Genomic DNA, 26535 nt, shown 5'->3' with positions numbered 1-26535 from the left:
GAAGTCAGGTTACTACACAGCCGACAGCCCTATTGGACAACTGTTAAAATTCATATTATGGCAAGAACCAATCAGCTAACTAAAGAAAAACGAGTGGCCATCATTACTTTAAGAAATGAAGGTCAGTCAGTCCGGAAAATTGCAAAAACTTTAAATGTGTCCCCAAGTGGAGTCGCAAAAACCATCAAGCGCTACAACGAAACTGGCACACATGAGGATGATGATGGTGATGGTGTGGGGGTGTTTTGTTGGTGACACTGTTGGGGATTTATTCAAAATTGAAGGCACACTGAACCAGCATGGCTACCACAGCATCTTGCAGCAACATCCTGCAGCGACATGCCATCCCATCCGGTTTGCGTTTAGTTGGACGATCATTTATTTTTCAACAGGACAATGACCCCAAACACACCTCCAGGCTGTGTAAGGGCTATTTGTACCAAGAAGGAGAGTGATGGAGTGCTGCGGCAGATGACCTGGCCTCCACAGTCACCGGACCTGAACCCAATCGAGATGGTTTGGGGTGAGCTGGATCGCAGAGTGAAGGCAAAGGGGCCAACAAGTGCTAAACACCTCTGGGAACTCCTTCAAGACTGTTGGAAAACCATTTCAGGTGACTACCTCTTGAAGCTCATGGAGAGAATGCCAAGAGTGTGCAAAGCAGTAATCAGAGCAAAGGGTGGCTATTTTGAAGAAACTAGAATATAAAACATGTTTTCAGTCATTTCACCTTTTTGTGTTAAGTACATAACTCCACATGTGTTCATTCATCGTTTTGATTCCTTCAGTTAGAATCTATAATGTAAATAGTCATGAAAATAAAGAAAACGCATTGAATGAGAAGATGTGTCCAAACTTTTGGCCATATTTAATTGAATGGGTACTAACGGATAAACATGAAATTCACATCATGATATGTTTTCAATGTCCTGTAGGCCTACGCACTTTGTACACAGGGCAATTGCTAGGAATTCTGGGCCCCTTGAAAGAATATCGGTGTGGGCCCCTCTACCCCATTCATTGCCACTTTTTTAACTGTGTGTGGGCCCTAGTGGGCCGTGGGTCCTTAGAATTGTCATCACCTTTCCCCCCTATAGAACGCCACTGTTTGTACGCATCGGTTATAAACAACAAAATGTTTTATTTAAAGGGCTATTTAGGTAGTCAACAAAGAAACATAAAGTACCTGACACATAAACTTTGGTAATAATTTTAATTATAATAATTTTGTGGAGGTTTAAACTGCTGGGGTCAAATTGACCCCAAATATAAAAGATGTTAGTAAATTTGAACAAAACAGGAGGGTTAAAAAGTGTTGCATAATATCCTCTGAAACTTTGTCTTTTTAATAGCAATTGTCATCAGGGTTCATGTCTGGCTAACTGCTTAATCCCAGGGTTTGGGGAATATGCTCCTGTTGGTCACTGAAATAAACCAGGAAGAGCAGAATAATCACCGCTTTCTTTTTCTTGTACACAAATTCCCGCCCCCTCAAACAGGAAAAAATGCTCCTTTTGCCTGTAACTTGATTCACAGGATCTTGGTTTTATTATTTGATAGCACATTCAAAATGTATCTCCACCATCTAAAGCCACTTATAAATTAATTCTTCTGCGACTGCAACTAACCCAACTTCTACTCAGGGATAAATGAAGTATTTCTGTTTCTGATTCTGACTTTCTCTGGTTCAAGTCCAAGCTCTTGTTGCCCTAACTTGCTTGGCATGCATTCTGCTCGCGTGTCTGCATGTTATTGGCACACAGAGGCGTGTCCTCTGAGGGGATTTAAGAGTGGCACAGTGATAACTGTTCTTGATCACACAGTTCAGTCTTTTTGTGCTTGAGGCTGACTTTTTTTTTTCTTACAGTGATATAGTCATTCATCCTTCCGTCTTGCTGAAATGGCATTGAACGGTAAAGTCGCAATTGTGACTGGAGCAGCGCAGGGGTTAGGAAGAGGATTCTCAGAGATCCTTCTGCAAAACGGTGCGAAGGTAAAGTTACATTTACGCACATTGCGATCTTGACTAAAACGAAACACCTTTTCTGTTGCCGTTTTGGATGTCAGTGTATGTGTATTTCTACGTGAACTTTTCATAAATTCAGCTGCACTAATGCAAATCCAGTCTTTTAGTTATGGCAGTAAAATATACTAGTTTCTGTTCCTTTTTTTGTTTGTTTGTTCTCTGAGAATTTTGAAACCTTCAGAAATATGGAAATGCTCTCTTGTTCACGCGAACATTTTATTGACTGACTTCATATCAGGTAGCCCTCCTGGATGTGAATGAAACTGTGGGCAAGAGTTTAAAGGAAACCTTTGATAATCAGTATGGACCGGACAAAAGCCTCTTCCTGAGCTGTAATGTTGAGTCAGAGGAGCAACTCAAAGGTTAAAACTCACGCTATTATTATTATTATTATTATTATTATTATTGCTATTATTCTCTCTCTCTCTCTCTCTCTCTCTCTCTCTCTCTCTGTGAGTGTGTCTGTGTGTGAACTGGACAAGCGTTTGGTTTCTTCTTTTTGCTACATGTCAAAAGTCTCTCTCTCTCTCTCTCTCTCTCTCTCTCTCTCTCTCTCTCTCTCTCTCTCTCTCTCTCTCTCTCTCTCTCTCTGTTAAATCAACAGCTGCCTTCCAGAAAACCATACAGACCTTTGGACGACCACACATCATGTGCAACAACGCTGGCATCATAAATGAGAGCAACTGGGAGAAAGCTGTCTCCATAAACCTTGTAAGTCACAGGAAAAAAAAAGAGATGGAAAAACACTCAACTGGCTGTGGCTGTGATTATGAAATGTTTTCTAAATAGCAGATGTAACCTTAATGACTTGCTGTTGTGCTCTTGCAACACTCCCTCTTGAAAACAGTTGATTTCCTTTTTTGGTCTCTGAAGCAATTGCAATTACAATTCACATTTGGTAAATGCACTTATCCAAAGCGAAGTGCATATGAGATTTTTATACACCAACAAGCAAAGATCAATACAGGAGAGAAAAATGACATGCCATGAAGTTGTGGTTCTTGTCCAAAGGACAGAGGAGCTGCAAGGCAGTGCAAAGATGGAATATATACAGTGCAAAAAGTGCATGGAGGAATGAGCAAACAATAGAGGCAGATTTTTTTTTTACACAGTCCATTAGGTGAGCAGGTGTTCCCTGAAGAGTTGGGTTTTTAGCCTTCTCTTAAAGACTGGGAGGTTCTCTTAAAGACCTCCCAGTCTTTAAGAGAAGGCTAAAAACCCAACCACGCTCGTCCCACCACTGAGGAACCACAGAGGAGAAGAATCTAGCTAGTGATTTAGGGCCTTGTTGTGCTGGAGCAGTTTTGGTTGCTGCTCTGTAGGCCAGTGTTGAGATAGATAGATAGATAGATAGATAGATAGATAGATACTTTATTCATCCCGCAGGAAATTCGCATTTCGCATGAGGACTTGAATTTGATGCGAGCAGCAGCTGGGAGCCGATGGAGGTATATGAGCAGTGGAGTGATGTGTGCTGTTTTGGGCTTGTTGATGACCAGATGTGTTGCCATGTTCTGGACCTGCCAGTAAATTGCAGTAGTCGAGTTGTGAAGCAGAGAGTGATTTGGCAACTGGCCACTCTTGCACCACTGGCAGCAGGAAATGTCCCACTAAAAACTAGAAGTGATTTAAGTAGTGCATCTATGCTATAGTTCTCACGTATTATACTGTATGTCTAGCCCAGTTTTGCACCAAACAGCAAAAGCATTATTACATATTGTTGCTGTCCAACCAAAACCTTGTATCTCCATAATGTCAACTTTTTAGAAATGAAGGAGACAGTCATGTCTCTAGGTTGACATCTCACATACTTTCTGAACCCATAGAGGAGCATACAAATACTTAAGTTAAATCAAAACATGAAAGTCACCAAAATTTGGAGATACAAGGTTTTCTCTGGACAGTAACAGTGCAAGTGTTACACACTGAATGAGAGATTCATGACATCCAGGTTCCAGATGATTTTATTCTTCTGCAGTCACATCAAAAACACAGTTTTAGTAATGGCTTTCGTAGCTGTTGTCTTCACAGCCGTTTTTGCTATGACTAGTCTACTTTCGACTTCTACCAAGACTCAGTTTAATTCAATAAACCCATTATGACAACGCTATTTCATGCTTTTACCATAGAGATGGCTCAGATCCATTTAATTAACAACGTTAACAACTGAAAATAAATTCGTCTGGCAATTAAGCCTAAACAGGTATAAGTCATTTCAGCATCTTTTAAATGTGTCATCAACATTAAACTGTTAAGTGAAACGGTATCCAGACAATTAATAACACTGTGTTTTGTATTGCAGAATGCCTTTTCAGCAGTCACTACTGTAAAATGATTAACCTAAACTAAATCTTTGCCATGCTGTGATGTAGATGGGTGTTGTGCGAGGGACCTACCTGGCTCTGGAACACATGAACAAACTGACCGGGGGTCAAGGAGGGGTTGTTGTCAACGTAGGATCATTAGCAGGTACAGCCATCAGTGCAGTATTTGTTCATTTAAACAAGATTTCAACAAGATGGGGAAGATGCCTAAATTTTGTGTATTGTCAGTCGTGGAAAGAATACTGCAGACCGCTACTCAAGTAGAAATACTATTACTTTGCTTACATTTTACTTAAGTAGAAGTAGGAGTACTGCTCTAAAAATCTACTGAAGTACTGTAATCCCAAGTAAACTCCTAGCCAGCATTTCAGTCAACTAGAATTAGACCTTATGGTGTTCAACGGACAACAGGATACTGGCTCTTAAATGTTTCAAATCATAATGTTCACTGATATGAGCCTCTTGCACTGTCTCATAGGTCTTGGCCCTCTACCGTGCACTCCTGTTTACACAGCCACCAAGCACGGAGTGGTTGGCTTCACTCGAGCCATGGCGGTAAGCATGATCTTTTGGAGATAGAGTCTGGGGAGCTCAAGAAAACATTTGTTCTTTTTAGATACAAATGCACTTTTTATGTGTTTGTATAGAAACATTTTATTCATGTACTTTTTTATATATATAAGCATCTGTATTTTTTCTATGGCTTTCAGTTGTGCCATGATGGTTGTGTTTTCTACTGAGCAGGAGCAAGTGAAATGTGCACAGTTTCCCCCATGTGCTTGTTTGGACGTGTTCTAGCTCTACATGGAGTATCAGTTTATATTTAGATTTGTAGCCATGATGCTCATTTCTTTGAGTGGTGCAGCTTTCGCTGAGCATCTTACATTTTCACAGTCCAGTGATGCATGGCCAACTTTGAAATCAAGTTTTGTGGATACATGACCAGTGACTTTTCTTCATCACTTTCAGGCAGGATCAGTAGTTCAAGTCATTATTAATGTAATAACCTTGTGTAGAAGCCATGTATTTGATTTGTGTCTAAGTGTAATGGTCCTTTGAACACTGGGTGGTGCATGGTAAAGGGTGAGTGTGGCAACGGGCAGGGACGGTTTTTGCTATGGGCAATGTGGGCAACCACCCAGGGCGCAATCTACTTGGGGGCGCACGAGCGCCTTCCAAAAAAAACAAAACAAAACAAAAAAAAATCACAGGAAAGCTGGGATGACATAAAGCATAAATGCAGAAGGACGTCAAGTTAGTCAAGTTAGTGCAGTGGGTGCTGAGGCGCCCCTACTATCACGTCAACTTGCTGCGGAGAGTCACGTAAAGCGTACAGGTCGTGTGTGTCATAAGAAAAGGCGGGGGGTCAACTTGCGACTGCAGAGGCTGTGAGCACTAAGTCAGTAGAGGTTTTTGACATGGGCCAAGTGGGCACGTGGGGGGCAGCACGAGCACGAAGTGGTTTTCTATTATCTATTATCAGGCGCTCCAGCTTGCTGAAAAGGTGGGCGGAGGGGCGCCGGTACCTGCTGTTACCGTTATCGTCTGAGAAATTGTCGCTGTTGGGAGGGAGGGTGGGGTGTTGGAGTAGGCCTACTAACATGGTAGGGCACTGGACAGTAATTTCGCCTAGGGCGGCAACAGAGGCAGAACCGCCACTGGCCACGGGGCATTCAAGTTCATGCCGGTAATCACAAGTGCTGCTAACTGGATGAAGCAAAATGTTTTTGACTGTGCTTGAACAACATCGTATGGCTGTATTGTGCTGTGTTTTAATCTTGTGTTAAAAACTGATTGGAAGTGACAGGCACTACAGAACAATGTTATATGGACAATGGTAAGAGATTACACATCTAAAAAAATTCAGTCTAATTAGAAGCCACTAATGGATAAAGTATAGGACTTTGTCACTACACCTTGATTATTCAGCCTCCATAATGTGACGTTACAAATTCTGAAAGCAAGACAAAAGTAAGAGAATGAGGCATAACACAAAGTGTCTCTGTGAAAGCACACAGTTATGACTCATTACTAAAGCTGGTATCCAAAGTACTTTGTCCCCCAGCATGCCTCTTGTGTATAAATAATGCTATGCATAAATAATTGCTCAGCAGGTGTGTGTGTGTGTGTGTGTGTGTGTGTGTGTGCGCGCGCGTGTGTGTGCGTGTATGTGTGCGCGTAAGTGATCTTGCACTTCAATATAACTGAGACTTGATTTGTGTTTGTGTGTGTTTGCAATTTTACTAGGCTGCCTCCGACATTTCAGGCTACGGCATACGATTCAACGTCATTTGTCCTGCTTTTGTCCAAACTGATATCCTCAACGCCTTGTATCAACCAGAGAAAACGGGACAATTCTCCAGCCTGATAGAAAACACCAAAAAACTGATTGAGATGTATGGGATAATAGAGTGAGTATTTGCTCCTTTTGACACAACAAGCCAAACATAAATACCTTTAAAGAACTGTACCAGTGATTTTGCATATTTAGCGTAGTATCTATGAAATGCATTTACTTCATGTTTATGCTATTTTTTCCCAAAGCAAGTATTTTAGAATTCAGATATCATTTTTCCTCCCTTTTATCCAGCCATTGGTTTCCATTTCACTATGATATGAAAATGAACTATCAGAGGCTTCAAACTTTCTTCACACCATTATTCCATCACTGTAATAAAGTCATCCATACTGGTTTTCCTGACAGCAGCAGCATTGCTCTGTTTTGATGACTTGAAATTGGGGAGGGTCCCTCCGCCAGGGAAAATAATCCCTGGGGAAATGTTTGCTTTACACAGATAATTATTAATTCTGTGCTTAATTGATGGTAATGACGGTAATGATGGTAATTTATTAGACGCAAAAGAAGAACATTATGAGGTTGGTGGTTTCCCCAAATGGGGAAAAACAATGGTGAATGTCCTTCCACCCACTTTGCAACTCTATACCATTTTAGTCACTAAGTTAATTGTCACATTTATTACTAAATTTTCACAACTAAAACAGTCACACAGTGCACAGTGACACATCACACAGAGACAACAAGGCCTGAAAAGCAAAGCAATGTATGCTGTCATGTCTGCTATGAAATGTTTGTGTCGTTTCTTTCCAGGGTGCCTGATGTCTCCAAGAACTTCCTCCAGCTTGTGACAGATGAGACTAAGAACGGAGAGGCCCTCGCGGTGCTCCAAAAAGGATGCAGTTATGTCACATTTCCAGCATTGTAATTGCAACTCTTTGCACTTTCATATAGCAATGTAAATTAACATTTTGGAAGGGTGTAATGATTTACTCGATTCACAATTCAATTTGATTCATGATACATGGTTCATGATTTGATATTCTCATGCTATTCTGAACAGAATTTGAATTAAGAAATACTATTGAAAAAAAAATATTATTTTATTTTTGAGCTGAAAACAATGCAAAACAATTTCATTTGTGTCTTCATAACATTTTACACTCATGTATCTTCAGGGGCGTCTCCTCCATTAATGGTGCTGCCACTCCTGCAGTTCCAAATATGAAATACATATTTTAATGAAAATTATTGTTATTGTTGTGTTTGTGTATATATTTGAGTTGTTATCTGGGATCTGGGGTGAAAAATTTACACCTAAGCAATGTTGCCAGATTGGGTAATTTTCTGGCCAGCTTGTCTACAGAGAGTCAATCATTGAACCAGTGTGCAGAGCAAAAAGGACACGAGAGTGTGAGAGGCACAGTCTTATGGTGCTTTTCCACTACTACTTACTCGGCTTGACTCTACTCGCCGCGACACGGTTTCGGTGGTTTTCCATTACAACTGAGTACCACCTCGCCATGGGTGGAGTCGTCATAGCAAGGTGGCGCACCGTCCAGCTCCCTCTGGATTCTTTGGGCTGCCACCAAGCACAGAAAAGTCTCCACCTCTTCATTTGACCGCGGTACCGGTTTGCTTGCCATTTTCCGACTTTGCCAACTTCAGTGATGATCAATGCGCATGGTCGCTGTTGCCTTTTTTTTTTTTTTTTTTTTAACGCCGGGTTTAGTTTTCGTGCAGGAGTTGCTCTCATGTTGTTGGACATGTCGTCACTCCATGTCCAATCAGTGGCCTTCACGGCGTTTACGTCACATTTTCGGCTCGACTCAGCTCGCTTGGAACCCCGGCTGAGTAGGTCCTAAAATGGGACCTGCTATCAGGTACTACCACGTAATGGAAAAGCTCTCAAACCGAGTAGAGTCGAGCCGAGTAGGTACTAGTGGAAAAGTGTCATTATAGTGGAAAAGCAGAATGTTTTTTTTTTTTCCAGAAGAAAAGTTAACAGTGTGAACTTTGTGTTCTCAAGTAACTACATAGCCTTGAACATTGCCTCAACTCTACTGCTGTCTCAACAGTCTTTTTAATAATGAACAAAGACATATTAGTTAATATTGAGGTTAATATAAGAATTTCTCTATCAGTACACATCTTGATTATCTTGTTGGTAGGAGAAACAATACAGGCCAAGAACAGAAGTTTGGATATAATGAAGGACCTTTTCACAGTGTTAACCCTTGTTTTAAATTAGTAGGCAATTTCTGCTTCCCCATCTTTTCACTTTGTCCTTTACATCAACAAGTTTCCATTCAGTTACTTTCATTACCTTCATTCCTGCAGATATATGATCCAAAGAATCAAACAGTTTTTTTTTTCCTGTGGGAGAAGATTATTTAAAAATGGGACATAACCTTTATTAATATTTAGTAGCCTACTTAAAAACAAGCCAGAACTTTACTGCCACCATCTTTAATTTCTGCTTTAGTATGGTTGTCTCGATACACAAATATAAAGGGCTTCCAAAGCACAGACAGCAAAGTAAAATCACTTTCCCAGCAGCAGACAACAACTCAGTACAAGATACATACAGAATGCAGCCTGGGACTATACTGGATGAGCAAGGCAGTTTATTTAGCACTGCTATGGCAGAGGGGACAAAATCTCTGCCAAAGTGAGCTCTTCTCCATTTCAAAGTCCTGTATCTGTGGCCTGATGGCACGAGTATGAAATCTGGGTTGAAAATGAAACCTGCTCAGTCCTCATCTGAACAAACAGGGTCTTTATGCTGAACATTTATCAGTAATCTACCAGGTAACATAAAGGGCTTGTTGCAAAAATGACATAAATAGACATAACAAAAACAGCCTACTTAAAAACAGTGACTGATCCAGAACTTCATTGCCACCACCTGCAATTTCTGCTTTAGCAAACTTTTCCCACTAGGTGTCAGTGGTTAACATAGAATCCAAGTAAGTATCAGGGCTCCCAGCAGGGGTGGACTGGGACAAAAAATCGGCCAGGGCATTTTGGACCAGACCGGCCCACCACATCCAATAATGCACACCTTTCCGGTCTTTTTGCTCTCTTAAATGTGTATACCAACTGTGCAACTCTTTAAAGCCATAATGCCATGCAATTAGTTAGCTGTCATCAGCAGTGTTGGGCACATTACTTTGAAAAAGTAATTAATTATAGTTACTAGTTACTTCTACTAAAAAGTAATTAATTACCAGGAAAAGTAACTATTACGTTACTTTTTTAAAAAAAATTGTTCAAATATGTCAAATTACTTGGCTGCCCCAGTCATACTGGCCTATAGTACTATAGTGGAACAATAAAATACAATAGATGAATTGGAATTTAACTTTTTTATTTTATTGAACAGGCCACAACTGGCCAACGCCTTTTGGACATCTATTTCAGATCAGTAAGTGCAGGTGCCTATTAACATGAATGGAGAATGAGCCCAAACTGCACATAGGAAGGTCATGGCGACAAACAAAGTATATCACACAAATCCTTGTGTAGCCGGTTTGGCCCGAAACTGGCTCCGCTACACCTCCTGCGTTGTGTCTGTGTGCGGTGATCGAGTCAAGTACGACTACGAGTCTGCTCATCTGGTGGATTTATTTTCTGTGTAAACAGATATTTCAATATAACATCTTTCTGCGGTCATCCAGAAACACACCTCCTCTCCACAGCTAGCGCCAAGTGAATAAAATTGGAAGTGACATCACCGCAATGTCAAAGGTCATACACTTAAGAAAGTAAATTTAACAAAATAATGCTCCCTAAAATAATACAAAAACAGTTTTCATGAAAACAATAACAGCAAAAACAGATTTTCGGTGAAATATGACAACTTAATTTACACATCTGTTACACTTGTTTAAATCTGAATCTGATTCGATTGGTCTATCTATCTATCTATCTATCTATCTATCTATCTATCTATCTATCTATCTATCTATCTATCTATCTATATATATATATTTATATATATAAACAAAAACAAAAACAAAAACAAAAAAACAACAACAAAAAACCCAAAACAAAACAAGGCAAAATAATAATAACAACAATAATAATGATAATAATAATTTAGCACCTGGGTTACAAATTCACAAAAAGAGTACAGAAATGAAAATTACAGAAACCCTAAATGCCACTGTGTGTGTCATCTAGCCAATAACAGGCAGAATAATAAGAATCACTTCACTCTCATGGTTAACAACAAAATGAGGTAATAAAGTAAAAAATTGGCTTTTGTCCGGGTGGGGAATTGAACCCCCGGTCTCCTGTGTGGCAGACGGGGGCACTATCCGCTCTACCATCGGTAATTGTACTTTTCTGGTACTATTTAGGCTTTTTCTTCATTCATATGTGGATGTAGTATTGAGGGTCTACATATGTATAGATGTGTATATAGAACTCTAAAATGTAATAAAGAGATGTTTTCTACACGGCACAGTGGAGGGGGCGCCATCATGATCTGGGGGGCTTTTTCCTTCAATGGAACAATGGAGCTTCAGGTTGTGCAGAGGCGCCAAACAGCAGCTGGCTATGTGGAGATGTTGCAGGGGGCATCCCTCATGACTGAATGCCATCGTCTGTGTGGTAATGACTGGGTTTTTCAACAGGACAACGCTGCAGTTCGCAATGCCCGCTTGACAAAGGACTTCTTCCAGAGAAATAACATCACTCTTTTGAACCATCCTGCGTGTTCCCCTGATCTAAATCCACTTGAGAACATTTGGGGTTGGATGGCAAGGGAAGTTTACAGAAATGGACACCAATTCCAGACAGTGGATGCCCTCCGTGAAGCCATCTTCACAACTTGGAGCAACATTCCCACTAGCCTCCTGGAAACAGTAGCATCAAGCATGCCAAAACGAATTTTTGAGGTGATTACCAAGAAAGCTTTTTTGCCTTTGCCATCAGGAGGTCATGACAGTGTGGATACCTGACAGAAAATGACACTGAATCCACATTTTTATGAATATTTGGGCTTTTAAAGGCTGTGGTCTTAAACTTTTGATCAGCTGATGAACAGCCTATTTCAGTTTAATGGTTGTTTGCAATAAATTGCTTACTCTTTTTTTTTTTTTTTTTTTTTTTTTTTTTTTTGTCTCACTCCCATTTCTTCTTTTTGCATTTTGAAGCTCTTCTTAGAACCTTCTTGAGATCCAACAGTGCAAAATGTAAATTCTTGCAATTTTTCAACTGGTCTTAAAATTTTGATCAGGAGTGTATGTTCGAATTATAATGTGGGAGCATATGTTCTTCTCAAATGGATAGAAAACATTTCCACATGTGACAATACTAGTATTGTCACATGTGAATAGGCAAAATGGGATGTAGTGATCAAACCAAAAAATTCTGTTAACTGAAAAAAAGAAAAGAAAAGAAAAGAATTAAATAGTTAAGTGTCTAAAGCAGATATGAGCAGGAAATAGTAAAGCAAGGATAGAGGGAAATCAGGCTTAAGTTGGATATCAAAGAAATAAGTTAATCAAATGAAACATGTAAAATTTTCCTTGATTTTCTCTGTCAAACTGGGTTGATGCATGCAATTACATTTCTGGCTCAAGCTTTGAAATGGAAGGTGGTGGTAAAGCAAAAGTTGGTTGCCATGCCAAACAACAGTAATTAAGAAGTAGAAAAGAATGGATTATAGTCTGCATACAGTCTGCTGCTTTGGGGATTTCGTCGGAGATTTTTTGTTTTAATCTGAGCATAAACGAAATTTATATGAATGCAACAGGAATCTCAAAATATTATTCGGAAGATTTTACTTTGAAAAACCCCGACTCTGCACAGCGGAAGTCTTCTCTGATTGGGCGATAACACTGAAGGTAACCCGACCAATGGAAGAACGGCACGGCAGAGATAAAAACGAAGTTCTCAGGCTGTCGTTCAATTTCTTTTTCACCTGTTGAGTAAAAATACGTCGTCCAATATGTCTGGAAGAGGCAAAACTGGCGGCAAGGCTCGAGCTAAGGCCAAGACTCGCTCTTCTCGTGCGGGACTCCAGTTTCCGGTGGGTCGTGTCCACAGGCTGCTGCGCAAAGGTAACTATGCAGAGCGTGTGGGTGCCGGTGCCCCGGTGTACCTGGCGGCAGTGCTGGAGTACCTGACGGCTGAGATTTTGGAGTTGGCCGGGAACGCCGCTCGCGACAACAAGAAGACCCGCATCATCCCGCGTCATTTGCAGCTAGCCGTCCGTAACGACGAGGAGCTTAACAAACTGCTGGGCGGAGTCACCATCGCTCAGGGCGGCGTGCTGCCCAACATCCAGGCCGTGCTGCTGCCCAAGAAGACCGACAAGCCGGCCAAGGCCAAGTAGACCCAAAGCTCTGCGCACAACACAAAGGCTCTTTTCAGAGCCACACACACCACTCAAACAGTGAAGCCTGAGTTTGCAAAATATGTGCTGAATTAACTGCGAAATTTTCGAGCTATGTGCTTGAAATAAAAACACAACACTCATACTAGCAAATAGTGTTTCTAGGAACAAAAGCCAGGTTTCACAATGCGCTCTTAAGTAAACGATGAAGGACCTGATCATGTTGAATTTAGATTGTGCTCAGTATGGATTGACGCATTTTGTAAATAAAACACACTGGAAAGCCTTGAAGGGAGCGGCTGTAACTTGGAAATGTTGGAGCCCCAACTTTCACAGCAGCCAGAGAAGAAAAAAATGTCTAACGCCCGACCCCCTGACTGTGCCGCTGCCTTTCCCCCGCCAAGTTGTCATTATTTAAATATCCCGCCCTTTTCTCTGAACTGTGTATCAACAATCTGCAGGGTCTTTGCTTAAAAAATATACATTTCGGAGATTGTGGCAGTTCTTAAAATTCCTGCCCCAACGTGATTAAACACAGTCTATACTCTATAGCTACTAGAGGAAAAATGCGGGAATATTTTAGGCGGCCGCGGCCGTGCATATGTGTGTATTGCAGTTACAGCAGGAATAGCACGGAAATATTCCAGGTCGATGTTTCCACCTAAGCGAGAACCCTCTTAGACCTGCTGGAGTAATTCAAAAATAGGAGCGAGCAGATGGGAAAAAGTTCTTCAGTGACTGGCAGCTGCATTCAAATGAGGCTGGAGTGAGAGAGGATGGCTCCTTTTGTTAAATGCCTGCTGCCTGTGACATGCCGTTTTATTTATTTATTTATTTATTTATTTAGCGTGGGAAGAGGACAATAAAAGTCCTCCCGCTCGACATTCACGTGTCGAGCGGGAAATGTGAATAGAACTGGGCAGGCGACATGCTTTTGCAGAGAACAGTGTGTGGCGCATGCCGGTATGCCGATATGTCTTTGTAAATGCATGTTGAAGCCAGGTGTGTACAGATGGCCAGCTGTCCACTAGTGTTGAAATGTGTCACAACGGTTGCTGTAAGCGAGTGGGAACAGTGTGTGAGCGTGACTGGCTTGTGTGGCGCATGCCCAGTGTGGCTGCAAAGCTCGGCCAATCATATGAGGGAAACAGCACAGCTTTAATTGCATGGGGTGAGCACAAATAAGAGGCACACGTTTGTTGGTCTCACACAGTTGTTTGACCGCAGCAAGATCGAATTATGCCCGAGCCAGCCAAGTCAGCGCCCAAGAAGGGCTCGAAGAAAGCCGTGAGCAAGACCGCCGGCAAGGGCGGCAAGAAGCGCAGAAAGACCAGGAAGGAGAGCTACGCCATTTACGTGTATAAGGTGCTGAAGCAGGTCCACCCCGACACCGGTATCTCTTCCAAGGCCATGGGTATTATGAACTCTTTCGTCAACGACATCTTTGAGCGTATCGCCGGCGAGGCGTCCCGCCTGGCTCATTACAACAAGCGCTCCACCATCACATCCAGGGAGATCCAGACCGCCGTCCGCCTGCTGCTGCCCGGGGAGCTGGCCAAGCACGCCGTGTCCGAGGGCACCAAGGCCGTCACCAAGTACACCAGCTCCAAGTGAGCAGTTCAACTATCTACAGACACAAAGGTCCTTTTCAGGGCCACCCACCTTCTCAACAGAGCTCCAATTTATTATGTTTTCTGCAACTGATGGAAGATGGATAGTGAGTATGTTAATGTATATTAGTTGAGCGTCATGTGAATAGTGTTTAGCTGTTTTACCACTTTTGTTTCCTCTTCACCTCCTGCTGAAGGTATCTTTCATGTTCTACTGAAATTATTTATCTTTAATGGAAACGTACATGCAGATGGATTTAGGACCAAGTCGCTCACAGACTGTTTGGATGGGGTCTTGTCACTCTTCAGTCCTGACTGCTGAGTTCTGTTCTCTACACTCCACACACCTACGATTGCACACAAACCAAATCATGATGTTTGCAAAAGAGAACCGATGCCCGGCCCCCTGACTGTGCTGCTGTCTTTCCCCTACCAAGTTGATGTCATTCAAATATCCCACCTTTTTGCAAACAAACGGAATTTAATTAACAAGTTTCTGTGCTAACCGAGAACTGTATGTATGGGCTCCGTCTATTTCTTGAAAATGTCTTAAGCTGTTGAGTCCAAGCATATAGCTGACGCATGCTTCAGTCCATGTTCTTTGCTCCAACGGTTTACTGCAAGTTTCTTATTTAAGTACAAAGAGCATGATAAACATGTAAAACATGATCAAAGACTAGTATGCGCTCCAGGCGCCATAGCTTCAGTACCTCACAAGCACATGCGATACATTTTAACCATGACGCCAGACGCCTATTAGGCTTAGTAACTCACATAGCAAATCCAGACTATACAAATGGTAAATGGTTTTCAGTGAAATTTGAAAATATGCATTACACACAATAGCATCTGTGGCGTTCACACATGTTGAGTTTAAAAGACTCGTAGTTCGTGCTAGAATCACATAACAGCCGCCGTGCCCAAGTATATACTAATAAACTTATTCTTGATGGTTCAAGCAGGTAGTGCGATATCGCATGTGATATGTAGAACAAAGGAGAACCGCTCTGAAAACTAGAGTGGGCGGCTCTTAGAAGAGCCTTTGTGTTGTTGAGTAGTGTCGGTCCAGTTCAGCCTCCGAAGCCGTAGAGAGTGCGGCCCTGCCTCTTGAGAGCATAAACCACGTCCATGGCGGTAACGGTCTTCCTCTTGGCGTGCTCAGTGTAGGTGACGGCGTCGCGGATGACGTTCTCCAGGAAAACCTTGAGCACCCCGCGGGTCTCCTCGTAGATGAGACCAGAGATACGCTTGACTCCACCGCGGCGAGCCAGGCGGCGGATGGCGGGCTTGGTGATGCCCTGGATGTTATCACGGAGAACTTTGCGGTGACGCTTGGCGCCTCCTTTCCCGAGCCCCTTACCTCCTTTTCCTCGGCCAGACATTTTATTTAACTTCCTGTTTCCTTTGGAGATGAAAAGAAACTGATGAATTTCGAGCGGAGCTTGGGGCTATAAAGCTTATCTGCGGACGTAAGTGAAGAAGGAGAGCGCGCGCTGAACTGGGCGGTGCTGAGCTCAGCCCCCCCCCCCCCCCTCCTCGTCCTTTTTTTTTTTTTTTTTTTTTTTTTTTAAAAGGAACCGTACTTGTAGCAAGTTAGCAGAAGCTACCAGTAATCGCGCTTCGGTTTCCATGTGGAGAAAAAAAGTGTCTATATATCTATAGATATAGATATACTACATGAGCATGAATTAATTTGAATTGCTGTTTATACAGTATGAGCATAATTGAGATGGAAAGAAAGTGTTTGTTGTGATTGTCTGTTGTGAATTTGAACTGAACTTTTCCACATTTTCCACAAATATGAAGGGCTTTTTTAAAATCCTGGTTTCTATTTCCGGATGCCCTGTTTTTTTTATGTTAGTTGGTTGCAGTCTCGATTGCTGAGTTGTTTGGATGCCATGTTAAGTGTGAAGATGTGAGGTCAATGTGTGAGTGTGTGTTTTGTAGTCGAAATGAGGAAGTAAAGAGGGTCGTGATGTAGTTCAAGTGTTGAAGCCGTGGTGAGGTGAATTAAAAGGTTACTATATATAGTAACCTTTAATTTACTGTTTAAATGTCTCTTCTGGCATTTATTCCTTATATTCCAATTAACGCATATCAAATCAGATAATGTGTGATATGCATGTATAAACAGAATAATTCAAAGAACTTGTAATTGACTTTTTTTTTCTTGTCTTTGTGTGTGTAATCAACTTGTGAATTTCTATAGTGATATCTGAAAGTAAAATTTTGAACCCCTTTTGAACCCTTTTCTCCTGTGTTAAAAACAGCGTTTTTTTTGGTAATATGTGGTCATAAATACATTTCCACCAATGGGATTTTTTTCCCCTCACTCAGGACAAACTGAGGATCCAAAATCAGTTGAGTTTGCTTCTCTTGCAATTTGTCCTAGGTTTTTTCATAAAATGACTGGACTAATTAGGGGTGGTATAGGATTTGGTCTTTTGGGTGAGCAGTGTGTGGCTCTTAGAAGAGCCTTTATGGTTGTAGCGTGGAAGTGTGTTGGGCTTTACTTCTTCTTGGGAGCCGCCTTCTTGGCTTTGGGCTTGGCGACCTTCTTGGCGGCAGGCTTCTTAAGTTTGGCGGCGGCCTTCTTGGGCTTGGCGGCTGGCTTCTTGGGCTTGGCGGCTGGCTTCTTGGGCGCCTTCTTGGGGCTCTTGGCGGCTTTCTTGGGAGCCGCTGGCTTCTTGGCCTTCTTGGGCGTCTTCTTGGCGGCGGCGGGCTTCTTTGCCGCGGGCTTCTTGGGCTTTTTAGCCGCGGCGGGTTTCTTGGCGGCAGGCTTCTTGGGCTTCTTGGCCGCGGCGGGCTTCTTCTTGGGCTTGTCGGCCTTGATCTTCTTGTTGAGCTTGAAGGATCCGGAGGCTCCGGTGCCCTTAGTCTGGAGCAGCGTGCCTTTGGTGACGAGCTTTTTGACGGCGATCTTGACGCGGGCCTTGTTCTTGTCCACGTCGTAGCCGCCGGCGGCCAGAGCCTTCTTGAGAGCGGCCAGAGAGACGCCGCCGCGCTCCTTGGAGGCGGACACGGCTTTCACGATGAGCTCCCCGACGCTGGGGCCGGTCTTCTTGGGCTTGGTGCTCTTCTTTTTCGGGGCTTTCGCCGGCGCGGCGGCGGGGGCGGCCGGAGCTGGAGCTACTTCTGCCATTTTCTGGTCTCCTGTCGTCTGGTCAATTCACAGCAAGCGGAGTGTGACTGGACTAATACTGAGCTCGAGCCAGGAGGCGGGACTTATACACGGCATGAGAACCGTGTAGACTCACCCAGTCCGCCGCTCTCCTCTGCAGCCGGATTATCGAGTCATTTGTGTTTTCTTCTCGCACAAAAGGGCCTCAAATACACGTCTGGAAGAAACCCTGAAAGCAACGAGCGGCTGGAGCCGACAGCAGACTCGCGTCTCGTCATATCGAAGTCACGCAGAGCCCCGAAGGTTTCAGCGTTTTCTTCTGGGAGGCTCCAAACCTCACATATTCACCGCGGAGGGAGGCTCAGCTCGGCCACATTTCTCTCGAAAATGTTTTAAAGTGCACCAGAGGCACAGCAAAAGCGCTTTCCGTGACGGCCAACACGTTTCTAAACAGAATAAACGTCAAAACACAAAGTGCTGCCGATCGTTTTGTATCAAACTGAAGCTGTTTCGCTGTCAGCAAACACACTCATGATGGCGGTGGCCCGTGGCGACTGATCAGCACACCTTCAAGGAGAGATGGTCGCTGCGGCTCACACACACATATTTGTTACTTCACCATGAGTCCTCAAAGAAGAAACTAATATATCTAAACCATCTGCAGACATTCATATCATATATGTCACTGCGTCTCTATCATAGGAGGGTTATACTGTAAACTTCACGTATGTAGTCAGGGTGTGTTTCTACAGTATTCATAATTCCGAATTTGTTTTCGGACAAAAATAAATACAGTCTGTGTTGCAAATACTTTAACAGTAACATGCACCTTAACAAACTGCACTTCCTTTTTAACCATCAGTATAATTATCATTGGTAGTAGAAGTAGTAGTTCAATTAAGACATTCACATACTACTACTATGAAGAGTATGACTGCCACTACTACGACTACTACCACAAATAATTATTGGAAAAATTACATGTTTTTTTGTTTGTGAAAAAACAAACAAACAAAAACAAAACATGTATTCTGCCATGTCTTCGTGTATTTATTTATTTATCATTCATTCATGGCAGTGAAACACCCTGGACAGGTCGCCAGTCCATCACAGGGCAGACAGACAAACACTGACATTCACACACACACTCACACCTAGGGGCAGTTTAGCTTCTCCAATTCAACTAACCTGCATGTCTTTGGACAGTGGGAGGAAACCGGAGTGCCCGGAGGAAACCCACGCAGACACGGGGAGAGAATGCAAACTCCACACAGAAAGGACCTTGGGTGGGAATCGAACCCAGGACCTTCTCTTATTTATTTATTTATTTATTTATTTATTTATTTATTTATTTATTTATTTATTTATTTATTTTTGGGACCTTTATTTTTTTTTTACCACTTGTTCCTGTCAGCACCCCAAATAGTTTTGGTGGCTCAGAACCTCACACATTGACCGTGGAGGAAGGCTCACCTTGGCCACATTTCTCCCTAAAATGTTGCATCAGAGGCAGGAGAGATAAGTGTGGCTCACACACACACACACACACACACACACACACACACACACACACACACACACACACACACACACACACACACACACACACAGAAATTCTGTGTGTCTGCTTGAGACAACCTAGAGGCTATATATATAAAAAAAAAAGTTTATTTATAGAGCACTTAAAAAAAGACAAAAAAAGTTGAATGGCAGCGTACACACACACACACACACACACACACACACTTGTTGCTTCCCATATGAATTATTACATAAGAAACTCATCTATGTTAGTAAATAATATTTATTGTGCTTCCATGAAGAGAGGGTCATGTGTTTACTGGACATTTTCTAATGTACATTGTGAAGCTACCTAGTTATTTTAAAGGTTTATTTAGTTAGTTGGTGAGTACGTTATTCATCCATCCATTCATTTGGCCAATGGGAGCGAAAAGTAAATCATATATAGTGTAATATATTTATAGGGTTAAGGTTGTAGTGGTTAGGGTTAGTGTAACATAACAGGTCTTACCATCTTTGGGTGAAAATGCAGCAGAGAAATGGCAATGGTCTGAGATCAGACATACTGACCTAAAATGAAAGAAATGTTATAAAATCTTTAAATAAAATCTATTAAGAAATTGTATTAATTGTACTACAAGTGTCTTTCCAGTCAGTGAAATTGAAACGGTCCTGGACCAGTCTGTCAGTGTAAGGTGAAAATGCTATGCTGTGCAGTCAGCACAGTTAGTGTTTTCTGTCAAGTATCAACTTCCATGTGGTTTGATATCAGAAAGTTATCAAAGACCTGCCACAGCCTATTGTGTAAGGGCAAAGTGCACAGGGAATGGTGTCAATAAGGCTTTGTCACCTGAATTGATCTTGTATTGTAACTCCCCTATGTCATGTAAATGTCACATTGTGGTCAGTGAGATGTGGTCAACATGTAATTGAAGCGTCAGTCCCTGCTTGTTTGCTTTTAGCGGCAATCCCCACCCATGCTGCTGTTTTATAGGGATAGAGTGATATTACTGTAGAGGAGAGGGCTGAATAAAGGCTTGAATCTCTTGAAGAGAGTGTGTGGCTCTTAAAAGAGCCGTTGTGTGTCGTCGCGGTGGCGGCTGAGTCTAAGCTCTCTCTCCGCGGATGCGGCGGGCCAGCTGGATGTCTTTGGGCATGATGGTGACCCTCTTGGCGTGGATGGCGCACAGGTTGGTGTCCTCGAAGAGGCCGACCAGGTAAGCCTCGCTGGCCTCCTGCAGAGCCATGACGGCCGAGCTCTGGAAGCGCAGATCGGTCTTGAAGTCCTGGGCGATCTCTCTTACCAGGCGCTGGAAGGGCAGCTTGCGGATGAGCAGCTCGGTGGACTTCTGGTAGCGGCGGATCTCCCTCAGAGCCACGGTGCCGGGCCGGTAGCGGTGAGGCTTCTTGACGCCACCGGTGGCCGGGGCGCTCTTCCTGGCGGCCTTGGTGGCCAGCTGCTTCCTGGGAGCTTTGCCTCCGGTGGATTTACGAGCGGTCTGCTTAGTTCTAGCCATGGCGAGAAAGCTTCCTCTTCCACAAAAACTACAGAAGAAATGCTTCTTGAAAGACAAAACTCCAGCTTATATTAGCAGCGCCGACATACACCTGTGAGCTGATTGGTCAGCTGCTGACATCACTGTTGATGATTGGAGGAGAGAGCCCGCCACTAGTTCCAACTCAACCCTCCTCCTCCTCCTCCGCCGGGAGGTGTCAAGCCTCAGAAAAAATCAGTCGTCTGTTCCTGTTGAAGCCTTTACTTCAAAATAAAGGATAAAAAAAGACTAAAACGATTAAAATATACGCAACCATTACCTGTCATATTAATAATAGTTATAATACAAAAATAAAATGGTTGCACGGGATGTTGCACAATCCAGTGAATGTTTTCTATTGCACTCTGCCTGTGAAGGGTATTATTTAAGAGTTCATTTCTTTGATGGCTCAGGGGTAAAAGCTGGTTTGGTTTGTGCTGTAGGTGCATACGGAGAACAGGACTCAGCACACAACTCTGTGGGATTCCAGTGCTAACAGTCATGACGAAGGAGTGACAACCTGCCATCCCAACAGTCTGTGGGCGATCTGGTAAAGAAGTCCTTAATCCATCTGCATGTACATTTCAATTAGACAAAATACGGAATTTCAGTAAGGTATCGTTCAAAGAGCAAATGCCCTCAGCAAGGATGTGATGCAGAGGGAGAATTTAAGTCACAAAAGCGGTCAAATAGCCATTAAGAAATATTTATATATTGCACTCAAAGGTTTACTTATGTTCATACTGATTATTTTCCATTACTTTCAGAAGACATTTAACACAAAGGAGCTCTGTTGAGAAGGTGGGTGGCCCTAAAAAGGACCTTTGTTTTTGTAGAGAAAGCTGAGCTGCTCACTTGGAGCTGGTGTACTTGGTGACGGCCTTGGTGCCCTCGGACACGGCGTGCTTGGCCAGCTCCCCGGGCAGCAGCAGGCGGACGGCGGTCTGGATCTCCCTGGAAGTGATGGTGGAGCGCTTGTTGTAATGAGCCAGGCGGGACGCCTCGCCGGCGATACGCTCAAAAATGTCGTTGACGAAAGAGTTCATGATACCCATGGCCTTGGACGAGATGCCGGTGTCGGGGTGGACCTGCTTCAGCACCTTGTACACGTAGATGGCGTAGCTCTCCTTCCTGGTCTTTCTACGCTTCTTGCCGCCCTTGCCGGCGGTCTTGCTCACGGCTTTCTTGGAGCCCTTCTTAGGCGCTGACTTGGCTGGCTCAGGCATGATGATGTCTCGCAGCGGTCAAACAATCATGTGAAACCGCACAACGCGTGCCTCTTTTTTGTGCTCACCCCATGCAAATGAAGCTGTGCTGTTTCCCTCATATGATTGGCCGAGCTTTGCAGCCACACTGGGCATGCGCCACACAAGCCAGTCACGCTCACACACTGATCCCACTCGCTTACAGCAACCGTTGTGACACATTTCAACACTAGTGGACAGCTGGCCATCTGTACACACCTGGCTTCAACATGCATTTACAAAGACATATCGCCTGCCCTTTTCTGTTCACATCTCACTTTCCCGCTCCACATGTAAATAAACATGTAGCAGTTCTTCTTCTTCTTCTTCTTCTTTTTCTTCTTCTTCTTCTGTGTTTATTGGCGGTTGGCAAACCAGCTTAAGGTGCATTACCGCCACCAACTGGACTGGAGTGTGGACAAGAGATTATGCAGTAAAGGGGGAAAAAAAAAAAATAGATTCTGTTGTCTAATTTTGTGTCTTTAATGAATTTAACAATGTAGTAGTGTATTTTCCTTGATGAGTTTCCCAAAAGCCCTGCTATCGTAAAAGTGTGAAGTTTTCTTTAATTTCTGTTTAAGAGTCCTCCTCTGTATGTCATATTTCTTGCAGTGAATTATTACATGTTCAACTGTTTCTGGTTTGTTACAGTGTGTGCAGTTTCTGGTAGAGTGTTTTCCTATTTTGTGTAATGTATGATTGAGACCTGTATGACCTATTCTCAGACATGTGATGATGTTTTCTTCCCTGCATTTATAGCCCACTTTCCTCCCATCACCCACATGTCTTTGTATGCTATATAAGTGTCTTCCGGTTTCAATGTTGTCCAAATATTCCTGCCATGTAGATTGTGTATGTTTCCTAATAACTGATTTAACTTCAGCTTTACTTAATGGAATTTGAATGTCTATCTGTGTAATTCGAAGTGTTTGCTTGGCCAGAATGTCTACCTTCTCATCTCCTTACACACACTTGAGCAGGGATCCAGGTGAATTGTGTGAATATGCCCTTAACATGCATTCTGTACATTACTACGAATATTTCACTGATTATATCCAACCTGAATGCTGATCTGCCTGATCTAATACTTGACAATGCTGAAAAACTGTCTGATGCGATAACTGCTGTTTGTATTTCCTTCTCCTCTATCCACTGTAATGCCAATAGTATAGCCCCCAGCTCTGTGGTGTATACTGAAAGATGATCTGATACCCTTTTCTTAAGGTATGTGTCACTCACCGGGATATATACTGCTGCACCTGCACATCTAGTATCTGGATCTTTGGATCCATCTGTAAAAATAAACACGGAATCTGGGAAATGCTGATCAAAATAATTCTGGACTATACGCCATACCTGAGGTTTTCCTGACTTTTCCTCCAATTCTTGATTTATACTGAGGTCTACAGTTGGCGAAGGGAATAACCAAGGAGGAAGGAAGAGATTGAGACTGTGGGGCTGTACTGTAAATTACTTAATCCTACATTTCGTGCCTTCAAGTCACCAATCCAACCAAAACTCATTGTGTTCCCAGCGATCTGCTAAAATCTTCTTGGCTGGATGTTCATGACAATGCCCCTGGAGATTGACCCAGTATGCCAACATTAGCTTAATTCTCCGAATTTGCAGAGGCAACTCTCCCATTTCCACCTGCATTGCTGTCAGTGGAGATGTTTTAAATGCCCCGCTGCAAAACATCCAGCTTCTTAAGATTTGATTCTGCTACTGACATATAAGCTATACACCCATAATCAAATACTGATCTCATGAGTGCCCAATATATTTTGTAGAGATGATCTACTTGCTCCCCACTCCTGTCCTGCCAAACATCGTATTACATTCAAGACCTTTTTACTCTTACTTATAACTTTACCTATGTGAGTGCTCCATGTAAGTTTCTCATCAAATCAGACCCCAAGAAATTTGATGACTTTAACCTGTTCAATATGCTGTCCATAAAGTTTTAATGAGATTGGTGTAACTTTATGTCGCCTTGAAAAGCAAATCACTTGTGTTTTTGCCACCGACAATCTAAACCCCCACTTATTTGCCCACTCCTCCACCTCAAGTATTGCATCTTGCATTTTCTTACCCACATGAACTACATTGCGGCCTTCTGCCCACAGAGCCCCGTCATCCGCATACAAAGATTTCTCTACATTTCGTTCTACCTTATTAAATATGTCATTAATCATTATATTGAATAGCAATGGACTACACACACTTCCTTGTGGAGTACCATTCTCTGCCTCATATATACTGGAGTATTCTGTCCCAACTCTTACTTGTATTTTTCTATTGATTAAAAAAATCCAACACCCAGTTATACGCCCTTCCACCAATCCCCAGTGATTTTAATTTAATGAGTAAACCTTCTTTCCAGAGCGTCATATGCTATTTCGACATCAAAAAAGACAGCTATCACCACTTCCTTGTTGGTCTGTGCTTTCTTAATGTCTGACTCTACATACAATATAGAGTCCACTGTGTTCCGCCCCCTACGGAAACCACTTTGATATGGAGACAAAAGAGCTTTATTTTCTAGGAAATATACTAACCTTTCTGTGACCATCCTCTCCATGATTTTACACAGATGTGACGTTAATGCATTAGGTCTACAGCTAGATGGATTTGGGGGGTCCTTTCCTGGTTTTTGCACTGGTATTATTATTGCTTGTTTCCACACTGAGGGAAGTTGGCCACACTCCCAAACCCTATTAAACAGCCTCAACACTATAGTTAGTGCCTCCTCTGTTAGATGTTCCAACATTTTATAGCATACACCATCTTTCCCAGGGGTAGTTTGCCGAGCATTAATTATTGTTCTCCTCAGCTCAAACATACTAAAAGGCAGGTCTAACTGATCTCCAGCCATCTCCATTTTCTCCAATATCTTGGGGTTCCTTACTAAGGTTCTATTTCTATTCTGCCTGGCGGCCTCTGTGAGATCAGATATCTGATAGCTGTACCTCACTACCAATACTGCTGCAATATTGCTTCCAAAATGTGCATTTTTGAGTTCTTATTGTTCTCCTTACTATTGCCTGGGCCCTTTTATACTGCATCAGAGCATCCTGAGAATGAAATTTTTTGAGTTGACTAAATGCTTTATTTTTTACTTTAATTGCTTTGTCACAATCACTATTCCACCAGGGTACGTTCTTGGTGCGTCCAACTCCTGTACTTTTTGGGATTGCTTCCTCAGCAGATTGAATTATTTCATTAACTGGGTCCTCATTAAATATGTTAACATCCACCTGGTTTTCCTCTTTTAATTTTTTAAACCTGTTTGCACTGATTTCTTGGAAAGCATCCCAATTAGCCTTTCCCAATTTCCGTCTAGGAATTTGCTTTTCCTTTTCAAAGCTTTTCTTTATGCCTACTATAGTCCTCACAGGATAGTGATCGCTAACCCTAACCCTAACCAAGACCTCCACCAGGTGACTTCACTGATCACCTCACCTTGTATCAGAAAGGAGGAGCTAATCAGTGAAATCACCTGGTGGAGGTCTTGGTTGGAATGAAAACCTGCAGCCTCTCGGCCCTCCATGGCACATGATTGGTGACCCCTGGTATATACAGATGCATCAAAGAATTCAGTCAAGACAGGAGTAGCGTTTATTGTTCCAGAGTTTCACGTCACAGTAGGGAAAAGGATCAGTGGGGAAGTGTCTGTGTACACAGGGGAAATGTTGGCAATATTATTAGCAATGCAGTGGGTGGAAGAAATAAGGCCACTGCTGAGAGCAGTGATTTGTTCAGATTCAAGTTCAGCACTAACCAGTTTACAAAACAGTCAGTCACACAGTAGGTCAGACATTTTGATCGAGATACAACAAACACTATACAGAATACAAATGATGGGGATTACAGTGGTGTTTTTATGGGTACCGGCGCACATTGGGGTGAAAGGGAATGAGGAGGCAGATAAGGCTGCGAAAGAAGCAACAAAAAGCAGAAATACTGAATTGGAAATTAATATTAATAAATCAGAAATCAAGAATATAATTAAACAAAGATTGAGGAGTAGATGGCAAAAGCAATGGGAGGAAGACAGGACAGGGCGTTGGTTTTACAACGCCCTGGATGAGAAGGTCAGGGAGACTGTGGGCTCTAGTTTTGCAGACCAGGCGAGGCGCGGGCGCAGCTGCACTGCGCCAACTGGGTGTGGCCAAGTGGATTTTGCAAGTTTGGCACGCCGTGCGCCTTGGCGCAACTACTGCGCCGTTCCTCCTACCGGCGGAAGGGAGGAGAGAAGGCGTGGTGTGGGTTTGACACAGCCGATTCACTTTAAACCAATCAAATGAGCCCCTGTCCTCGCCTTTAAAATGCGCTGCGCGAAGGCGTAGTGGTAGTCTACACATTTGACATGGACGAAGAGAGCAGCCACATCACACACTCAGTTAGGCCAGTCTTGGCTGCTGCAATGTTGCTGGAGCTACCTGCCATCCATCTGTCCACCCATCCATCTAACCACCCATCCATCCATCCATGCATCTATCCTTAAATTTG

The 26535-nt window shown here is 42.9% G+C and overlaps 6 protein-coding genes across 7 annotated transcripts; 3 read left to right on the top strand and 3 right to left on the bottom strand.

Moving 5' to 3' along the window:
• Window positions 1-564: 564 nt before the first annotated feature.
• On the top strand, window positions 565-8189 carry LOC115371065 (15-hydroxyprostaglandin dehydrogenase [NAD(+)]-like). 2 transcript variants are annotated; one of them, XM_030068181.1, is made up of 8 exons: window positions 565-613; window positions 1868-1993; window positions 2265-2388; window positions 2631-2737; window positions 4399-4495; window positions 4829-4905; window positions 6598-6761; window positions 7460-8189. In XM_030068181.1, exons 2-8 carry the CDS (start codon window positions 1901-1903, stop codon window positions 7572-7574), a joined length of 777 nt encoding a protein of 258 aa, XP_029924041.1. In that variant the 5' UTR covers window positions 565-613; window positions 1868-1900; the 3' UTR covers window positions 7575-8189. The 2 variants fall into 2 exon arrangements, with proteins under 2 accessions (XP_029924041.1, XP_029924040.1); XM_030068180.1 differs by lacking the exon at window positions 565-613 and having other exon boundaries at window positions 1805-1993.
• Window positions 8190-12578: 4389 nt separating this feature from the next.
• Window positions 12579-13116, top strand: LOC115371080 (histone H2A). Its single transcript, XM_030068197.1, has one exon. The coding sequence runs from the start codon at window positions 12606-12608 to the stop codon at window positions 12990-12992; it is 387 nt and encodes a 128-aa protein (XP_029924057.1). The 5' UTR covers window positions 12579-12605; the 3' UTR covers window positions 12993-13116.
• Window positions 13117-14219: 1103 nt separating this feature from the next.
• Window positions 14220-14628, top strand: LOC115371075 (histone H2B 1/2-like). Its single transcript, XM_030068190.1, has one exon. The coding sequence runs from the start codon at window positions 14232-14234 to the stop codon at window positions 14604-14606; it is 375 nt and encodes a 124-aa protein (XP_029924050.1). The 5' UTR covers window positions 14220-14231; the 3' UTR covers window positions 14607-14628.
• Window positions 14629-15367: 739 nt separating this feature from the next.
• On the bottom strand, window positions 15368-20787 carry LOC115371081 (histone H3-like). The gene is made up of 2 exons (XM_030068198.1): window positions 20411-20787; window positions 15368-15993 (listed from the first exon to the last, which is right to left on the bottom strand). The coding sequence occupies exons 1-2, from the start codon at window positions 20759-20761 to the stop codon at window positions 15673-15675; spliced, it is 672 nt and encodes a 223-aa protein (XP_029924058.1). The 5' UTR covers window positions 20762-20787; the 3' UTR covers window positions 15368-15672.
• LOC115371067 (histone H1-like) lies at window positions 17090-17786 on the bottom strand. The gene has a single exon (XM_030068183.1). The coding sequence runs from the start codon at window positions 17742-17744 to the stop codon at window positions 17112-17114; it is 633 nt and encodes a 210-aa protein (XP_029924043.1). The 5' UTR covers window positions 17745-17786; the 3' UTR covers window positions 17090-17111.
• A 796-nt stretch (window positions 20788-21583) lies between the features above and the next one.
• LOC115371073 (histone H2B 1/2-like) lies at window positions 21584-22356 on the bottom strand. Its single transcript, XM_030068188.1, has one exon. The coding sequence runs from the start codon at window positions 22003-22005 to the stop codon at window positions 21631-21633; it is 375 nt and encodes a 124-aa protein (XP_029924048.1). The 5' UTR covers window positions 22006-22356; the 3' UTR covers window positions 21584-21630.
• Window positions 22357-26535: the final 4179 nt, after the last annotated feature.

Source organism: Myripristis murdjan, chromosome 14, assembly GCF_902150065.1.
Source record: "Myripristis murdjan chromosome 14, fMyrMur1.1, whole genome shotgun sequence".
In the NCBI taxonomy this organism is placed as follows: Eukaryota; Metazoa; Chordata; class Actinopteri; order Holocentriformes; family Holocentridae; genus Myripristis; species Myripristis murdjan.
This window is presented reverse-complemented; position numbering and strand designations above follow the sequence as displayed.